Raw genomic sequence first — 21352 nt, 5'->3', positions numbered from 1 at the left:
AGACCAGTGTAGAAGGTTTTCTCTTTCAAAGACAACCTGTGTGAAACCAATCAAGTGAAAGAGTTCTCTCTCTTTTTTTTCTCCCGGTCTATTTTGAAATCCTACCTATGTTCACTTTTAGCCCACTCTGGAGCTACTTTAAGGGTTTCATGGTGATCTGTTGTCAAATCCATGCAACAAGGTGCCTTCAGTAACCCCCAAATTGCCGAGCATAAGAGATTTCTATTTTCTTTGTGGCTACTATTTCAAAAATGTGGGGAAGAATAAACAAAATTATACTGTTTGGAAAGTGCTATGCATTTTTAGTATTATATAAATCACATTCTAAACATTCTAAAGGGAATTTTCTCTCCATGAATGTCATGAAAATCAATGTGCATTTTATATTCAATTACATTTCACTTCATTGGGATTGTGCAGGCAGTTCTGCTGTAAGTGTCATTGCTTGGGCATGTGCAAATTTACAACTATTCATGTTTTGTTGCTGTGAAGAATTGATTACTAATGTAGTTGTGTAGCTAATTACCATTTAAATTGCATCATTTAGATATATTACACAAATTTCATCCTACAGTTTGCAAGTGCAACTTCAAATTCATTATTGGCTTAGCACTGATACAAAAACTATCACATATCAGGAAATATATGGAAACAAGAGTAGAAGGTATAAATTTAAAATAATTAAGTAAGTGTATTTTACTGATGTGATGATTATAATTTTATCTGTTAATTTATTAATTATAAAATAACTCTAAATGTAGCTTAAAAAGCAAGATAACAAAAACCAATGAAATTAGATTGTATGTAGTTCCTGAGACACATGAAAAGCAGTGCCACGTCGACAAGAGGAATTGGTGAGTGCTTTGTTCCCTGGAGTGTCCAAAGCAATACTTCCAGAGTGAGTGTTTCGTGTAGCAGTTAAACTTCAGGAATGCCTGCATCCGTGTCAGAGTGTTAAGGACTGGATTCTGCTTCTGCTATCCATCACAGCTTCAAGTTATTTGTACCGGAGTGCGAGCGGGAAGCAAGGAATATAACAGTAATTGGTTTCATGTCATGCACATTAAAGAGCTAGACTAAGTTCCTGGCTCCTGTCTTCAACATGGTCCAGCTCAGGCCGTTAGGAATACTTGGGATGTGAACCAATGGATTACAGATGTCTCTATCTATCTCTGTGTGTCTTTCTCACTAACTGCTAATCAAATAAAGTAAATTAATTGAGAGCACTTTCATTCAACATAAAATAGAAATTTTAGGGACCAGCACAATGTCTCTATGGCCAAAGCTGCATTTTGCAAGTTCTGGGATCCCACATGGGAGTTGGTTCATGTCCCTGATGCTCCACTTGCCATTTAGTTCCTTGCTTCTAACCTGGGAAAGCAGAAGAGGATGGCACAAAGCTTTGGGACCATGTACTCATGTGGGAGACCTGGAAGAAGCTCCTGGCTCCTGGCTTTGGATCAGCTCAACTCTGGCCATTACAGTTGTTTGGGGAGTGAACAAGCAGAAAGATTTTTCTCTCTGTCTCTCCTTCTCTCTGTACAACTGATCTGCCTTCCAATAAAAAATAATTTTTAAAAATGAAATAGGAATTCTAAGTACACTCATTTTATACTATATTTCTCAGCCTTTGATTTTTCTTTCCTAGTGGTGAAAATTGTAATACCATTCCTTGTATAGTATAAAACACCAAAGTTTCATACTATCTTTATCCTGAAATGCCATAATAACTTTATCCTGTTTTGTTAAAAATCATTGTTATAGATTGAACTGTATTCTCGTAAAATGCATTTATTGCTGTCCTAGTTTGTAGCATTTTAATACATGACTTGGTCTTTTGAGATGACTAAGTAGAAAGGTCATTAGTATGACCCCAATTCAACTTGATACGTTTTTGAGTAGAAGAAACTTGGATGTACAGAGAAAGAGGGACAGAAATCCCAAAGAAAGGCCCAGTAAGGACACAGTGGGAGGACAGTTCTCTGCAGGTCAAGGAAAGAGAAGTCAGAGGAAAGCAAATCTGCCAACACCTGACCTTGGACTTGGAGTCCCCTTACTGTTTGTTGACCTACGCAGGCTATTTTGTAGTGGAATCAGGAGGCTGATACACAGCCCAGAGAGAAAAATAAAAAAATCAGTATGCAGCAAGGCACCAACAAAACGTGGTGTAGAATCAGATTTTAAACTACATTTTAATTAATAAAAGAGAACTTTTGATTAATTAATACAGTCTGATTGAGGAGACTGTATTTCCTCAGGAGATTGTACCAAATAAAATTCTCTGAACACCATATAAGAAAAGAATTTTGGGGAGTAACACTATGGTGCAGTAGATTAAGCTGCCTCCTGCAGTGCCAGCATCTCACATGGGTGCTGGCTCTAGTCCCAGCTTTTCCAGTTCTGATCCAACTCCATGCTTATTTGCCTGGGAAAGCAGCAGATGACCTAAGGATTTGGCCCCTATCCCCATGTAGGAGACCAGAATGTGTCTCCTGGCTTCTCTCTGGCTCAGTGCTGGCTGTTGTAATATTTTTGGAGGTGAACCAGTGAATGGAAGATCTCTTTTTCCACCTTTGCCTTTTTGCCTATAACTCTGTTTTTAATCTTTTTATCTTTATCTTCAAGACAGAGTTAAAGGGAAAACAGAGAGATTTTCCATTCACTATTTCACTCTTGATTTACTGCAATGGCTGATTTTGGGGCTGGCAAAGGCAGGAAGTAGGATGTTCCTCCAGGCCTTCAACTTGATTGCAGGGGATCAAGAATTTGGTTCAGCTAACCATTAAATGACAGAGGACAGAACAAGTCAATTAACCACCTCAGCTATATGTTGGCAATGAAAATACGGGGCGAACGGAGACTCTATGATGGACTATGTCAATAAGTGGAATCTCCAACAACTGCAACATGCTTGGAGTGGTGAGAGTGGCAGCAATTCAGAACTGTTGAATCATCAGAACCACTTGAGCAAGACCCTCAGAGCATGCCCCACACTTGGGACCTGGGGGGGGTGGGAGACTGGGTGGGGCTTCTCCCTTAAAATCTACTTTTACATCATATATATTAAGGAAATAATATGGAACTAATTGACTTACCCATCTTCCTGTGGTGCTTGAACATTTTTACCCTAATTATGTCAAGATTGTCAAAAATAATAATAATAAGAAAAAGAATTTGGTTCAAGGTCTGCTGCATTCCCTGTCCATAACAAGGACGCTGAAGTAGAAGTGAACAGCACTTGAACAGAGCTCATGTGGGATGTGAGAACTACAGGTTGAGGTCTAGCTTGGTATGACATGATGATGGACTTGACACTTTAAATTTTAACCTGACTTGGCAATATTGGCAGGTATAGTACAGGAAAATAAAGGATAGTTGTAGAAGTTTCCCAAGACCAAATGAGATAGCAATCTGGGCAGTACTGGATCCCCCACACCTGGAGTTAATGGATCCAGCACCACCATGCAGGTCAAATCAAGGACCCTGGCCTTCTCCCAGTGGCAGATCTTGAGCACACCAGTGGGTCCTTGGCCCAGGTTGAATTTGTGGACATGTTGTCCTGGTGGGAATGGTCTTCCTGCCCAATTGGCCCATACCCTTTCCAGTTCTTACTGTTGGGTGTTGCAGCCTAGCCACATCTGGTCCACAGCAGGAGCTGAGACCTAGCTAAGCCTGTTCTACACCCACCCTGACTCTCATGAGTACCAGTCAGTGCTGGAGTCTAGTCCAATCTGGCACTCCCCAGATGTAGTACACACCCAGCCGAGAGACTGCAGCCATGTCTAGACCAGCTCAATGACCCCATTCTTGTTCTTGTGCTCACCAGTGGGGATTCCAACCCAGCTAGGGTGTTCCCCTAGTTCCTCAACCAGGCTTGTTTCACACCACGGATCTTGTATGTGCCAACAGAGATTGCTCTTCCATATGGGTGAGCCCACATACTCCCCAGCAGAATTTACTCCCAGACCCAGTAACCTCACGGCACCTGTTCTCTGTCCTGACTCTCACTGGTGGATTCCATGATCTAGCCCGGCAACCACAGTCACCTTGTCCATGGAAGACCCACAGAATTCATTCCTCACTTGGACATGAATCCTCAGGACCCTGATTACCCCATCCTGTGCCATCCATCAGACTTCCTGTAACTCCAAATCTTCAAATCCCCAGAATGCATCATTGAGTGGCCTGAGGGCTTTGTCCAGCACCATTTGTGCCTGGGATGCCCAGCCCAAGTTCCACCTGCCACTACTAAGCAGCTGAGGGAGCAAAAATCCCAACCCTCCAGCCCAGACCAGCTCGAGATCTGCCCATCGCATAGTGGTGGTGATGGATGGAGAAAACTCCTGAGCATAAAGCCTAGACCAACTCAGGATTTACCCACTGCATGGTGGGGGAGGGTGGAGCTAAAATACCTAACTTTAAGTCTAGTGCAATCAACTTACCCATTACACAGACACACAGGCTGGGGAGCAAAATTACAGACCCTCTAGCCCAGAAGAGCTTGAGATCTGCTCACTGCATGGCAAATAAAATCAGTACTTAAAGTCAACCATAGGAAAATTGTGGCAAGAAACCTTTGAGAACCTATTGCTTCTTGCCATTTTAAGAATAATAACAGCAATTCTTGTAAAGCAATTGTAGACTCGTTCGTTTTGGAATGCTGAGAGGTTTAAATACCAACCCGATTATTCATCACGTTCTTATTCTGTATTTATTTTAAAATTTAAGTTGGGACAGGGAAGCATTGGGAGGCAGGAGTTGGGTGGGGCAAGAAGACCCAGAAGAGAATATTTAGAGAGATCTTTTAGTTTCTGATTTGTTTTTCCACTGATTGCAACAACAGTTAGGCATGGTCTAAATTACAGCTGAGAATTGTTTAGTGAGCTCTGAATCACCCACATGAGAGGAAGATATCCCAAACTTGAGCCAATTCAGGTGCCTCTACAGGTGTGCATTAGCAGGAAACTAGTTTAGAAGTGGAGTTGTAACTGATAAACACGTGATTTGAAGGATATCTTTGTATATAAAACATTCAGTCATAAATGTCTAGAAATGGAGTGCATGTTATTGATTTTCAGGGAAAAATAGAGGCAGGAGCAACACCTTGGCTATTGACACTCAGTGGGAGTATTGCTTTATGGTAATGAGAATATTCTACTGTGGTTGAATCCATGATGATAATGATAGTATTTAAATTAGCGATAAATATAAGGCATATGATAACTTTTTTTCTTAACTTGGAATAAGTTTTTTTTTTAAATACAGAATATTGGTCATGATATGCAAAAGATTTTGAGCAAAATTTCTGTTTGCTTTTAGAAGATGAGCTTAGGATGAAATTAATCCTGGAAATTAAACGTTCACTTAGTTAAGTACAGGCTTAGTATTCTATACATTGACGATAATATCATCTAATATAAAGCTTAGTAGCATGTTGAACTTTCTACCAATGTCTGCATCTACAAAGTCAGGAAAGACTTAAATGGAAGAAGGATGAACTTGTGATAAGAGCTGAAGAAGTATAATGTCTTAATAATATAGGGGAAATCAGTGGATACGAGGGAAGATGAGGAGGGTGAAAACGGAAATCCCTGAGTCTATGGAATTGTAGCATGGAAAAAGTTGCAAACAATAAAATAATTTAAAAGTTCTCAAAACACAAAAAGAATCTTGGAACAAAATCCTTCATGCAATGTGATTTCATGTAAAATGAGCTTATTGGGGATGTATCTAACAATTTTCAGCTCAATAAGAGATCTTAATAGCATCAATGACACGTTCAAAAAATAATAAACAACCAAACAATAAATTACAGGTTAAATCAAGGCGAACATGTGGTATCTAATCTTTTGGGATTCACTCATTTCCCTTAGCATTATAGTTTCCAGTTGTGCCCATTTAGCCACAAAGAACTGCATTTCTCAACCCAGATGTTTCGAAGAATGGAACTTGCATTATTTTTAACATATTGTTTACCCAATACTATGTCAATTAATTCCATAATGTTGTATATTGATACTGAGGCCTTGTTGGGGCTTTTAATCGACCGGATCTTTACTCTGTTAGACCTATCTTCAGACCATAGAAGGTCTCCCCAAGAGGCCACTGAACTTATCTGGACAATAAGACGCTGAACTTTATGCTAGGCATGTGTTTGCAAGCAATGAATCTCAACTGAACTTGAACTATGGTTATGCAGCAAGGTGGAGGAATCCACCATGGGGGGAGGGGTATGGGGAGGGGTGGGGGGAATCCCCAGAGCCTATAAAGCTGTACTACACAATACAGTGTAAGCAACAATAAAAAAAAAAAAAAAAAAAGAGATCTTAATATTTCCATGGAAAATGGAAATTTTAATGAATCACCATGGTCCTCATCAGTCTTGTAAGTGAATGAATACCAATCTTATGGGATACTTTTTAAGTTTTCCCACAGGGCTATTAAGTCTCTTCACAATTTTGAGGAATATGAATAAGATAATTGGAGACTATTTTAGAAATTACTGGGGTGTAAATTATTCCAATAGTAAAATAAAAAACAGAATAAACTGCTTTTTCTTGCTTCGGCTCTTCTTCTGTTTTCCTATTTACTCAAATAATCCTATGGCTTTATTTTAAACAATTAATTATTAATGAAAGAATCAGCAGAGGAGAGAGGGAGGGGGAGAGTACATGAATTTAATAACTCATACCCATTGATTTACTTATTAAATTGCCTAAAGGGCCAAATGTGAGCAGTTGTGAGAATTCTTTCATTGTAAGGTCTCTTGCATAAATGTGTTTTTGGAATTACAAATGTGCTACTAATTCAGGCTTCTCTTCTTTGTTGAAAATGACTCATGGGATGATGAATTATAGATATAATTTCCTTTTGAAGTTCATTCCTGCAGGTTCCCACCATATTAATCTTTCTAGTTACGCACTTTTACTATTAATCAGTGTTGTTACCTAAGAGTAAAAGAGAAAATCTTGAGTGGCTCCTGTTGTCCTCCTATGGTGAACTTACCCTTGGTTTTTACCCTTGAGAGTTTCCTCTGCTGACCTAAAGCTGGCTTTGACCTTCAGATCCGTGCCTGTGGTGGCATACACTGAGACATTTGGAGAGACTTCAAATTGTCAGTGCAATGTTCAGTGAAGATGAAAACCAGTGTTTCTTGCACTCCTTACTTGTAATTAGAAGTTCTCTTGGCTGCTCTCTAAGAGATCAGAAATGGCATATCACATGCCACAAGTGTGATTGTGCTGCATTCAGGTCTAGAAACGTAACACAGATACGATATAATCCCTTAGTTAGGGGAGAAGAGTTTGTCATGGGTGCCAAGATGTTTGGGAAGGGATTATCAAACTTTCGCTCTTTCATCATAAAATATTTATTGAAGACCTAATATGTGTGCCAAGTATTTCTTAATAATGCTATAGATATTTCATAGAAGAAAATAAAAAAAAATCTGGTTTTAGGAGCTTAGATTATAATATTTGTGGCTGCAGAAAATGTGTTAATTGTTGTGGAGAGAATCAGAACAAGAAACAAAAAATTTTAATTTATAGGTTTAAATATAGAGATACATAGGTACAGGACAGGTCAGTGGGGCATTACTCATTTTAGAAATGATAATGTATGAAAAATGTTGTTGATCCAACAGGGAATGTCATTGTCATAAACTTGTTTGCAAATATAGGATAGGTAATGAACATTAACTTGATTGTACTACCTCAGGGAAAAGAGAAGAAAAACAGGTCTTCCAAGTCTTTAATAAGGGCCCTAGAATTTCATAAAAGTCCCATGGGTCACTGCACCAATAGCTTTTCTGGTACTGGCAAACCCCATTTGTGACCGCCTATGCTGAAAGGAGACACGGATGAAAACCATCACCAGAAAGTGTTATGACACATGGTTTCACAGTTTCACGGACTGAAGACGCTTTTCTGGTTCCTGAGGTGCTCAATTTGATGAACCCAAAGAAATGTTCTTTCTGGATTGTTTACTGCAATGCTCATCCGTGGCAATTCTCTCTGTCAGAATAGGAGGTCATCTCTGAATCCTGAGGTCAAAGGGTGAGTGTGTTGATGGTGTCTGTTCAGCTAACTCCTTCCAAACCTTAAATGTGAGAACCCAGCATGCTCAAAATGGTCCCTCTCTCTTCTACTTCACCATCAACAATGAGGAGGGTAGTTATAGACAAGAAGCTTTACAGACTCTGGAATGTTCAAAGAGTTTCTTAATCTTCTTGCAGAATTGCCCATAGGTGTTTTTTGAAATTCAACTTTAAGGATTCTCTTTGATTTATAAAACAGTGTAAATGAAAATGCTTATAATTCTTGATTCAGTTCATTTTCTGATATGGGACATATTCCTAGAATATCAGGTTGGTGATGAGCTGAGTTCTGCTGCTCTAATGCCTCTGTTTTTCCACTTCTCACAGAGACATCTGAGGGAAGAATGGCCTCAGGAAATGACTCTTCTGCGACTGAGTTTGTCCTGCTGGGATTAACACAACAGCCAGAGCTGCAGCTGCCCCTCTTCTTCCTGTTCTTAGGCATCTATGTCATGGCTGTGGTGGGGAACCTGGGCCTGATTGTTCTCATTGTTCTGAACTCTCACCTGCACACTCCCATGTACTACTTTCTCTTCAACCTTTCCTTTGTGGACCTCTGCTACTCCTGTGTCATAACACCCAGAATGCTGATAAGTTTTGTGAAAGAGAATATCATCCCCTATCCTGAGTGCATGACTCAGCTCTTTTTCTTCTGTTTCTTTGTAGTTGATGAGTGCTATATCTTAACATGTATGGCCTATGACCGTTATGTGGCCATCTGCAAGCCACTGCTGTACAAGGTTACCATGTCTCCTCAGATCTGCCTTGTGTTGACAGTTTGGGCATATGCAATGGGGTTTGTGGGTGCCGTGTCCCACACTACATGCATGCTGCGACTCACCTTCTGTGATGACAACATCATCAATCATTACATGTGTGACATTGCTCCTCTACTCCAGCTCTCATGCACAAGCACCTACATCAATGAGTTGGTGATTTTTGTTGTGGTGGGCATCAACACAGCTGTGCCCTGTATCACTCTCTTTGTTTCCTATAGCTGGATCCTCTGTAGCATCCTGCACATCCGTTCTTCCAATGCCAGGTCCAAAGCCTTCAGTACCTGTAGCTCCCACATAATAACTGTGTGTCTTTTCTTTGTATCTGAATCACTTACATACTTCAAGCCTTTTCCTGGTGAATCTCTGGCTCAAGGAAAAGTATTTTCTATTTTTTACACCGTTGTAGGTCCAATGATGAATCCCTTCATTTATAGCTTGAGGAACAAAGATGTACATGTTGCATTGAATAAGACGTTCAAGAAGAAAATGGTCTTTTCCTGAATATAACTACAGTTTTCATTCATGTCAGTTTTTGGTTGATCAAATGACACATAAATCCCTGAAAGGAAGATTAAGAAATCAAAAGAAAAATGCACATGATTTAGATAATGGAAAAATAAATTAAGTTACATAGATCACTAGTCAAGACAATATGACCCAGTAGAGTGTCAGCCTTTGAATATAAGTGTGTTTTCAGAGGAAAAAACTTGCATATAATTATACCAAAACAGATTGTGAATGTTTTTCTCCGACCCATCAAGAGTTGCAGTGAAGTTTTGTTCACTGTTTTATCAGGTTGGTGAACTTAGATACATTCGTGTATTCTTCATGCTGTAGCCCTCTCTCATTGATTGTTACCATAGGTTTATTTTTTGACATTGCTCTATTTCCACACAAGGTGAACTGGGGGTGATGTTTTTCCCACTTTGGTATCTGGACTGCTCACTGTTTTGTCTCTGGAGATCATGAGACATAGAGAAGAAATATATACTTATGGTCCTGCTCAAGTACAGGAAACACATAACTTTGTGGAATGGCACACTCACACACACATACAACATTTTATGGCATGGACTTCAGAGCATGAGCATAAGTACTTGAACATGTTGTTTTTGGGGGAATGATTTTCATATATATGTTTACAAAGGCTTGTTACAGAAATAGTTTTCTTCTTCCTAAATAGATTTCAACCCCTCACACATCATTGTCAGTCATTTTTTCATATATTTTATTCATATTTTTAAACTCAGAGGTTAACATGGCATAAACAATATAGTATTTACTAAGAAATGCTTGATGAGTATCTACCCTGAACCAGGTTTTCTAAATTTTTATGATCTGAAGGGTGATAAAGACAGGAATGTGTGATGTCTCAGCAGCCACTAAGCTACTGTCTCCAGGCCTAGTTGTATTTTATTTTCATTATTTTCGCCTATTTTGTTCAGAGAAACCAATGAGCATACACTAAATAGTGAATGAGTATTTAATGCATCATTCATCCTGTGAGTATTTTTAAAATTTAAGGCTCTTTTGGGTGTCTTTGCTCTTAGAGGTTAGCTGTTCACAGTGTAGAAATGGTGCAGGTGTTCATGTGGAGACACAGTGAGTGAGCTGAAACATGGACTTGTCACAGAAGTGGTACAGAGGGTATCTGTGTGTTGACATTAGTCTGGGTGATTAGGAAGAAATTTTAAGGGGGTGTCATTTTCCCTGTGAGGTCATTGACAAGAGTGAGCCAAGAAGCCAGGAGCGTTAGAAGCAGTGTAGGGATTGGAACAAAATCCCAGAGACAAGAGCCATTCTGGAGGGCACAAGGGTCAATGTGAGTGACTGTAGTGTGGAGGGGTACCTATTCGGATATTCTTAAGTGCAGTGTGCAGGAAAAGAGTTAGAAACTAAGGTTTAGGGATCAAGGCTTTGAAAGGTGTGGAAAGTGAATGTTATTTCACCTGAAGGAAACTTATGTTGTCTTCTCCCTGCTTAGCTCATTTATAACTCATACTTCAGATATGTTAGTGTTTTGTGGTGATCTGTAATGAGATCCATGAAAAATATGCCTTAAATAACACCAAATTGCCCTGTGGCATGCAACAGAGTTTTTTTCTTCATGGCTACCCTTTCAAAGATGTGATGAAGACTCTGTGATATAAAACATGTTTTATAAGATCACATTTTGGTGTTCAGACACTATCTTTCACTTAACGTCTCTAAAACAAATGTATCCTGTGATTGGTGCTATCACACACTTTGTGTGGTGAGTTTGCTATAGTTGTCCTTGCTTGTGTATGTTCAATTTGATGACTATGGTTCACACTTTTCATGTTCAGAACAATTTTACATAGGTAATTTAAATTCCTATTTTTAGACTAAATTGCCTATTATTTTTAGGATATACTTATTTTATTTTATTTAATTTCATTTTTATTAGAAAGTCAGATACACAAAGAGGAGGAAAAACAGAGAGGAAGATCTTCCATCCGATGTTTCACTCCCCAAGCGGATGCAGAGGCTGGAACTGAGCCAATCTGAAGCTAGGAGCCAGGAGCTTCTTCTAGGTCTCCTTTGTAGGTGCAGGGTCCCAAGGCTCTGGGCCGTCCTTGACTGCTTTTCCAGGCCACAAGCAGGGACCTGGATGGGAAGCAGGTCTGCTGGGATTAGAACTGTGCCCATATGGGATCCTGAATCGTTCAAGGCGAGGAATTTAAGTACTACGTTATCACACTGGACCCTAGGATATACTTTTTTGCAAAGTCAACTTAATGCTACAATTTTTGCAACTGCCACTTCACTTCTATTTTTACCATAGCAATGAAGTAGAAGGTCTTACAGCTGTAGGAATAAATTGAAACATGTGAAGAGGGCACACATTGGAAAATGAGGTCACTATACGTTAGTATAGGGTGATATCAATTTTTCTTATAAGCTTATTTGTTTCAACATAATTCTAAAGAGGTCTTAAGAATGCAAAATACTCATAAATCAGGGGAGATTGTACACATTTCATTACTGAGACACGTGACCAAGAATGGCTTATACATGGAGATGTCAGGAATTGTTGAAGCTTTTATTATAAGAAATTTCTAAAATATAATTTCTTATTGATGTTTTAGTGCAGCATGTAAACTGCTTAAAATATCCACATTCCCTAACCCAGTCCCTGACTGTGCGCCCTGCTGGGCTCTTCATTTTAGGATTCTGCTGTGCACACTCTAGGAGACAGATCAAGTTGTTGGGTATCAGCCACTTTCAAGGCAGACCTAGATGGAGTTACTGGTCCTTGGTTTTAGCCTGTCCAAATTATGATCCTACGCTGTTTTGGGAAAGTGAATCAGTAAGTGCAGTTCTCTTTATCTGTGTGTGCTTCTGTCTTACTCTTTCTCTGCTATTAACATAAATAAGGTAGCATATGAAAGTGAAAAATGAAAGAATAATTTCACTAACTATGAAATAGAAATTCGGTTGAGCAACTATATTATATGTTATTATTTTTATGTATTCCTATGAAAGGTTTTTTTTTGTGATTGGAAAAATAATGCCATGTCTTATAACTGGCAACATCAAGTTTTCAGTGAAATTCTGTGCTACCTTTATATTGGTTGGTAGAATGGTTATTATGTATTAAATGGTTACCCTAATATGCTACAGCCAAACCCCTATCATGTTTCCATGTGACTAGTCTTTTAAAGGAATGACTAAGATAAAAGGTGATTAGTAGTGTAGTGACCAAACTGCTTGATGTCACATTAAGAGTAAAAAGGTTGGGGCCCAGCGCGGTGGCGCAAGTGGTTAAAGGTCCTCGCCTTGCACGCAAAAGGAATCCCATATGGGCGCCGGCTCTATCCCGGCAGCCCCGCTTCCCTTCCAGCTCCCTGCCTGTGGCCTGGGAAAGCAGTCGAGGACGGCCCAAAGCTTTGGGAACCTGCACCCACGTGGGAGACCCGGAAGAGGCTCCTGGCTTCGGATCGGCATAGTATCGGCCCGTTGCACTCACTTGGGGAGTGAATCATCGGACAGAAGATCTTCCTCTCTGTCTCTCCTCTCTGTATATCCGCCTTTCCAATGAAAAAATAATAAAAATAAATCTTTAAAAAAAAAAAAAAAAGAGTAAAAAGGTTGGGTGTCCAAACAGATCAAGGCTAAGCCATCAAAAACCTGTGAGGACACGGTGCCAGGGCCGAGTCTGTCAGATGAAGAGGGAGATCTCAGGAAAAAAAAAATCCGCCAACTTCCTCATCATGGACATCTACCTGCAGAATTATGGAAAGGATACATTTCTGTCATTGTAGCAACCCATTATGTGTTACTTTGTTATTGTAGAATTAGCAAACGAACACAGAAATAATTAGAAATGGTTTTTAGTCTTTAGCAACCCTCAGGGACAGAAATGAAAAACAAAGCAGACTAAAACTAACTAAGTAAAATAGAACTCAAATACTCATGCTTTCGAGGAACAGGATTTAAGTAGTCCAGAGAAGGAATCAATAAAGTGTTCAAAGTAAGATGAATGGATAAAGAAAATGTGGCATAAAAACTCAAAGGAGTATTTGTCAGTCACAGAAAAGAAAAAAAGAGTAAAATTTGTGTTTTTAAGCAAAATATATGAAATTGGAGGACACCATCTTGAGTAAAATTAAACAGTCACAGAATAACAATTAAGCTGTGATCTCCCTTGTAATGTGGGCACCTGTGTCAGAAAAAGTAGATGCTCTCAGTAGGTCTCCTAGTGACTGAAGGAGTGGCAGGCATGAAGGGAGTTTGGAATTAAAGAACTGGGGAAGCCAGGTGTGGTTTATTAGTTGTAACAAGCACATTCTACTAATATGAGATGTTTATAGAGAAATATCAGTGTGGGGTACATGGTGATGCTTCCATTGTATGGTTTTATACATTTGAACTATCCTAAAATGCAAATGCTTATTCAAAAAACGGTGCTCCTCAAAAATGCCAGAACGTGAATCATTTTGTGCTGCACAGTGCGTGCCCTCTGAGAGAATTTTATGAGGGGTAAAAATGGTAGAGGGAGGACATCTGTAGAGATGATCTCCAGAAGGATGGTTTACACCTTAAAGGGTACAGGCATGGATGATGGTGTCACACAGAGGTGATGATGAGGTTGTGTATAAGTGCTTCTATCATCATGTCCCTGGAGGAATTTGCTGACATCTGAAGGACAAGAGCAGTTTTCCTTTCTCTGTTCCAGAGGAATTTGTTCACCTCTCAGTAGATTGCTCTCAGCGGTGGAAGTAGACTGCTACATCAGTGTCCTTCCTATGCTACTGCATTCGTAGTCTCAGGGTCAAGGTCCTGTGGAACCTCCGTGGTCAGTCAGTGCAGACAGGCAAAGCCAGCAGGCTCTCACCATGATGCTTTGTAAAGACTGGAGTAAGGCAGACAAAGGCAGTTCTTCCCTATGGCAGGAACAGTGTTCCTTAAGTAGGAACGTCATTGAGTTAATAACTTATCCTGTGTATCTCAAAATATCACATGAGGAATATTTTCATGTTTCCAATAATGGAAGGCTATTTTCAAAAAGAAGTAAATGTCCTTTGTTTAATCTAAATTATGGAAATTTAAATGATTCCCTATGCCTAGGTCTGCTTGGTCTCTCAGGGAAAAGCCAAAACTCAGATTGGAAGAAAATGAAGAACTCTTAGAAATGTACCTGGAATTATGGAAAGTGTAACTCCAATAATCCAATCCATACTGTTTTTTTTTTTTTTTGATTGTTTGCTTGCTGTTTTGGCTGTATCCCATGTGTTTTGATGTTTTTATTTCAGTTTGGTTCCTTCCAAATAAGCTATTTTCTGAAGTTGAATTCATCACGGGCTCATGAATTATACGATGGCATCATTTTTCCCAAGAGACGTCTGTGTTTCCTTTTTGTCACTCGTGTTGGTTACTCGGTGGTGCGTTGTTTTCTCAAAGTGCTATGATTTGTTGTTGTTGTTGTTGTTGATATGGCTGTTCTAACTCATACCAGTTGTTGACCTCATTTCATGACTTGTCACTTATGGTAATGTATATTGATGGAGTACTGGGGTCTATCATATACAGACGTGGGGGTATAATGGAACATGCATCCCTGCATCCAGATGAAAGATGGATCCCCAATGAATCTGCTGGACATGTGCAGATGATGGGATGATGGAAATCAGTATGGAGAACACTCAAACAACTGAAACTCTGCATACCATACGATCCAGCAATAGCACTCCTAGGAATATATCCAAAACACCTGCTACACGAGAAACCAACATGCACCCCTATGTATAGCAACACAATCCCTAATTGCAAAAACTTGAAAGCAACCAAAATGCCCATCAACAGAAGACTGGGTAAGAAAGCTATGCTTTATTTACTCCATGGAATACTACTCAGCTTTTAAAAACAAACAAACAAACAAACAATGAAATGCAGTTCTTTGTGGCCAAATGGGCCCAAATGGAAACTATAATGCTAAGGAAAGTGAGCCAATCCCAAAAGGTTAGATACCACATGTTTGCCTTAATTTAAGATGAAATGATGTCAATCTGTAAAACAATACCTGTAAACTAATATTATTTCAACCTCAAACAGCCTGTACTCATGCAATAAGATATTGTGACGTAACCGATGAACCAACAATGAATATGAGGCAGACTGCTTATGACCTACATCAAAGAATTGTAAAACCTAATATACTTTTAAGACCCTATGCTACTTGGGAATGGAGCAGGAGAGCAGAGAAATCATCCATCTCCTTAGAATGTGTGAGGAAGACGTGAGGTATAACCTATCAGGAACATAACAGGTAGTTTATAGACAAACCTAGATTCTTCAGTGGGGGATGCTGATGTTCTTATCAATTTCTAAACTCTAAAGCAAATATATCATACTATGCACCCATATCATAATTTTAATATCAATGGAAATTGTCCCAAAACATGATCCTAACTGAAGCCTTTCTCCTTTACCTTTATTTGGTCATTGACTTACTATGGGATTTTGTGCTACTAATTCATGGTTCTTTATTTGTTGAATTTCACTCATGGAATGATGAATTATTGATACAATTTCCTTTTGAAGTTCATTCCTGCAGGTTCCCAGCATATTAATCTTTCTAGAAATACACTTCGACTATTACTCAGTGTTGTTGCCTAAAAGTAAAAGTGAAAGTCTTGAGTGGCTCCTGTTGTCCTCCTATGGTGAACTTACCCTTGGTTTTCACCCTTGAGAGCTCCCTCTGCTGACCCAAAGCTGCCTTTGACCTTCAGATCCGTGCCTGTGGTGGCATACACTGAGACATTTGGAGAGACTGCAGGTTCTCACTGTAAAGTTCATAGAGGATGGAAGCAGTCTTTCTTTCGTGCACTAATTACTTCTTTGTTACTTGTAATTAGAAATTCTCTTGGCTGCTCTCTAAGAGATCAGAAATGGCATGTCACATGCCACAACTGTGATTGTGCTGCATTCAGGTCTAGAAACGTAACACAGATATGACATAGGCCTTTACTTCGGGGAGAAGAGTTTGTCATGGGTGCCAAGATGTTTGGGAAGGGATTATCATTCTTTCGCTCTTTTATTATAAATATTTACTTAGGATGTAATACATGTGTCAAGTATTTTTTACTGATCTGTAGATATTTCATAAATGGAATAAATATTACATCTGCTCTTTTTTTTTAGCTCAGATGCTAATATTTGTGGCTGCAGAAAGTGTGTTTATGTGTTGTAGAGAGAATCAGAACAAGAAACAAAAAATTTAATTTATAAGTTTAAATATAGAGATATATAGGTACAGGACAGGTCACCATATTTCCTGAAGTGGGGCATTACTCATTTTAGCAATGATAATGTATGAAAAATGTTGTTGATCCAACAGGGAATGTCATTGTCATAAACTTGTTTGCAAATATAGGATAGGTAATGAATATTAGCTCCATTGTACTACCTCAGGGAAAAGAGAAGAAAAACAGGTCTTCCAAGTCTTTAATAAGGTCCCTAGGTTTTCCTAGCTCATAAAATTCCCATGGGTCATTCTACCAAATAGCTTTTCTGGTACTGGCAAACCCCATTTGTGACCGCCTATGCTGGCAAGGAGACACAGATGAAAACCATCACCAGAAAGTATCATGACACATGATTTCTCAGTATCAGGGACTGAAGAAGCTTTTCTGGCTCCAATGGTCCTAAATTTGATGAGATCAAAAGTAATCTTCCTGGATTGTTTACTGCAATGCTCATCCATGGCAATTCCCTCTGTCAGAATAGGAGGTCATCTTTGAATGCTGAGGTCAAAGGGTAAGTGTATCGACTGTTTCTGTCCTTATAACTTTTACTCTTACTGTGAGCCCCTAGCATGCCTCCAAATGGTTTATCTCCTCTGATGTCAGCATTGATCCTGAGGATGGTAGAGAGCACTGCAGACATTGTAGAGTTAAGAATGTTTGAAGAGTTTTCTAATCTCCTTCCTACAGAATTGCCCATAGGTCTTATGGAATTCAGCTTTAAGGATTCTCTTTGATTTATAAAATGGGATAAACAAAAATGCTCATAAGTCTTGGCTTCATTTCATTCCCAGATCTGGGACACATTCCTATTAGTATGGGTTGGTGGTGAGCTGAGTTCTGCTGCTCTAATGCCTCTGTTTTTCCACTTCTCACAGAGACATCCGAGGGAAGAATGGCCTCAGGAAATGACTCTTCAGTGACTGAGTTTGTCCTGCTGGGATTAACACAACAGCCAGAGCTGCAGCTGCCCCTCTTCTTCCTGTTCTTAGGCATCTATGTCATGGCTGTGGTGGGGAACCTGGGCCTAATTGTTCTTATTGTTCTGAATCCACACCTCCACAACCCCATGTACTATTTCCTCTTTAACCTTTCTTTAATGGACCTGTGTTACTCCTGTGTCATAATACCCAGAATGCTGATGTGTTTTGTGAACAAAAACATCATCTCCTATGCTGAGTGCATGACTCAACTCTTTTTCTTCTGCTTCTTTGTAATTGATGAGTATTTTATCTTGACATGTATGGCTTATGATCGTTATGTGGCCATCTGCAAACCCCTGCTGTACAAGGTCACCATGTCTCCTCAGATCTGCCTTGTGTTGACCGTTTGGACTTATGTAATGGGGTTTGTGGGTGCTGTGGCCCACACTACATGCATGCTGAGACTCACTTTCTGTGAGGACAACATCATCAATCATTACATGTGTGACATCCCTCCTCTCCTCCAACTCTCATGCACAAGCACCTACATCAATGAGATGGTGGCTTTCATTGTGGTGGGCATCAACACAGCCGTGCCCAGTGTCACTCTCTTTGTTTCCTATAGCCGGATCCTCTGTAGCATCCTGCACATCCGTTCTTCCAATGCCAGGTCCAAAGCCTTCAGTACCTGTAGCTCCCACATAGTAACTGTGTGTCTTTTCTTTGGGTCGGCATCACTTACATACTTCAAGCCTTTTCCTGGTGATTCTCTGGCTCAAGGAAAAGTATTTTCTATCTTTTATACCATTGTGGGTCCAATGATGAATCCTCTCATCTATAGCTTGAGGAACAAAGATGTACATGTTGCATTGAATAAGATGTCCAAAAGGAAAATAGTATTTTTGTGAATATAGTTCTAGCTGTCATCTGTGTCAGTTAACTAGAGACCAAAACAAATATTCACATGCTTTATATAATAGGAAAAATAATTTAGTTTTATAAATCACTAGTCAATGCCATGTGACCAAGTGGAGTGTCAATCTTTTATTATAACCGTGTTTTCAGTAGAATAAATTGCACAATAAGTACACCTAAAAATATTGTGAAGCTTCAGATATGGAGTGATCCAGCATTACAGTGAAGCTGCATTCTTACATACATTAATGTATTTATGACATAACAGCCCTTTGTCATTGACCGTTATCACAGATTTTATTTTTGATTGCTTTGTTTGCATACAAGTTGAATAGTAGGTGATGTCTTTCTCATACTGGTATATGGTGTTCTTGTTGTCTCTTGAACTGGTGATTCCTGCAGAAGGAAGGTATTCCTTTGGGGCTGGTTAGGCACACAAAAGAAAAAAAAACCTGAAAAGGTGTTAATTGCTTGTACTTCATGGTGGGAGCAGGAGTAGTTGTACATGCGATGTGTTCATTTGAAAAAAAAATTAGCTTACATATTTACAAATTATTTTTATGTAAATAGTTTTATTCTTCCCAAATAGATTTCAAAATCTTATATCATTATCAGTCATTTTTACTTTTCATTTGTTCTTTATTTGCTTTAAATCAGAGAATTATGTGACATAAATAATACTATTCAGTAAGGAAATGCTTGATGTGTATCTACCCTGCACCAGGTGTTTCTAATTTCTATGATCTGAAGGATGATAAAGACGGAATGTGTGAGGTCTCAGAGGGCTGATTGTTTAGACAGATACGGATGAAGGGCAGATGCTCTTGAGGAACATGTCATGTGAGGACATATGATGGGGAGGTTATGCAGAATGATCACATGAAGGTGATGATACAGAGAGTACGTGTGAGCTACTTTAGAGTGGGTGTTTAGGAAGGGTCTTTGTGAGGAGGTGCTGGTGAGTATCCTGAGTGCTGAGGACAAAAGGGATGCATGCACAGGAGCATTCCATGCAGAGGCTGCTGGGGCCAGGTCCCAAAGGCAGTGACTCCAGCTGTGTGTGTGGGCACTGTGGCTGTGATGTGGTGGAGAGGGCTACCATGTGGACATTGGTTCTGGCCTAAGCTGCTCTGCTGATGGGTCAGCCACCTGCTAATGGCCTGGACAAAATAGGAAAAGATTCCCCAAATGTTTGACCTCAGCCACCCCTATAGGGAATGCAGATTAATCTCTTCATTGCAGTTTGGTCCTGCATAGCTGTTTTGGCCATTTGTGAAGTGAATCAATGGATGAAAGATGTCTCTCTTTCTGTGCCCCTCAGCCCAATCAATGTCCACCAGCTGTACGTTTGACTTTCAAGTAAATGAATAGATCTTAAAACTGAAAAACCGAAACAATTAAATAAAAGTTCTCATATGTCAAATCTCCAATGTGTTACACATAAAATGTCAGTGACATTTCAATATTGGCTTAATGCTGTTTGGTTAATAAAGATTGATATACACTGAGTGACCTATCCCCCAAAATTAAATTATTGCAGCTCTAAGCCCCAGAGGCTTACTATTGGCAGGGTCCCTTCAAGACGTAAGAACATTGAAAGAGCATGATGGCCTTTGTTTTAAAGATGAGAAAATTTGGATAACCACAGATGCAGGAAAGCACAGAGGAAGGGCCCTTTGACCACAGAGTGGGTGCCATCTCTATGGTAGGTGTTGGTGCTTGAATCCTGTTTTCTTGGTTCTACTTTTTCAGGTTACCCTGTGAACTGTCAAATAATGAATTCATAAATAGTCAAAGTAAAATCCATATCTAGATTAAAACATGGAATAAATACTCCCCTGATTTTATTTCAATGAGGATCTTGGAGATTTTGTATTTGGACTAATTCAACAAGGACACAAATTCTTTTTTAAATAACCAGACTTCATTTATTGAAACTGCTTTCTTTAATTAAAATCCTGTTTTTCCAAGTCATGAATGTTTGAGTTATGTGTTTGCTAATCTTACCGTAACAAAATATCACAGATTGAGTGACTACATGGACAGAACTTATCCTCTCCCAGTTTTGGAGTTAGTGGTTGGCACATTTGGTTTCTCCTTAGGCGTTTCTCCTTGATTGCAGAGCTGCCCTGCCCTGAATCCTCACAGGCTATTTCTTCTGTTGATTACTTGCCACTGCTTGACTGTGTAGATCTGTTTCTTATTTTACAAGGGCATAAAGTGGTTTGGTTATAATAATAACAATGATGACCTAATTCAGTTACTTCTTTAAATGACGCAGTCACATAAAGAGATAGTGGGGGTTATTTAGGGTCGCTCCTACTCGGCTACAACTGCCATTGGTTTGCATGGGGGCCATGTGTGTAGTGGGCAGGATCAGGCTGGGCTGGACCATCCTTTAGCCTATGTAGAAGACAGGTCTGGAGGGCCCGGTGGCGTGGCCTAGCAGCTAAAGTCCTCACCTTGAAACGCGAAAGGGATCCCATATAGGCGCCGGTTCTAACCCCGGCAGCCCCACTTCCCATCCAGCTCCCTGCTTGTGGCCTGGGAAAGCAGTCGAGGACGGCCCAAAGCTTTGGGACCCTGCACCCGCGTGTGGGATACCTGGTCAAGTTCCTGGATCCTAGCTTCGGATCGGCCTAGCATTGGCCGTTGCGCTCACTTGGGGAGTGAATCATCGGACAGAAGATCTTCCTCTCTGTCTCTCCTCCTCCTCTCTGTATATCTGACTTTCCAATAAATAAATAAATCTTAAAAAAAAAAAAGAAGACAGGGCTGGAGACAGAACTGATGCAGCAATTGCAAGTAACAATGCGCATGAAGACTGATTTGAATAACAGACTGTGATGGACCCTCTGTTGGCATGCATACACA

At 39.7% G+C, this 21352-nt stretch overlaps 2 protein-coding genes across 2 annotated transcripts; both read left to right on the top strand.

The window, feature by feature from the left end:
- Positions 1–8433: 8433 nt before the first annotated feature.
- On the top strand, positions 8434–9375 carry LOC121154242 (olfactory receptor 8B8-like). Its single transcript, XM_040977196.1, has one exon. The coding sequence runs from the start codon at positions 8440–8442 to the stop codon at positions 9373–9375; it is 936 nt and encodes a 311-aa protein (XP_040833130.1). The 5' UTR covers positions 8434–8439.
- An 8154-nt stretch (positions 9376–17529) lies between these two features.
- LOC121154241 (olfactory receptor 145-like) lies at positions 17530–18471 on the top strand. The gene has a single exon (XM_040977195.1). It carries the CDS (start codon positions 17536–17538, stop codon positions 18469–18471), a length of 936 nt encoding a protein of 311 aa, XP_040833129.1. The 5' UTR covers positions 17530–17535.
- Positions 18472–21352: the final 2881 nt, after the last annotated feature.

This window comes from Ochotona curzoniae, unplaced genomic scaffold (genome assembly GCF_017591425.1).
Source record: "Ochotona curzoniae isolate NIBS_2020 unplaced genomic scaffold, NIBS_Ocur_1.0 contig_2723, whole genome shotgun sequence".
NCBI classification, from domain to species: Eukaryota; Metazoa; Chordata; class Mammalia; order Lagomorpha; family Ochotonidae; genus Ochotona; species Ochotona curzoniae.
This window is presented reverse-complemented; position numbering and strand designations above follow the sequence as displayed.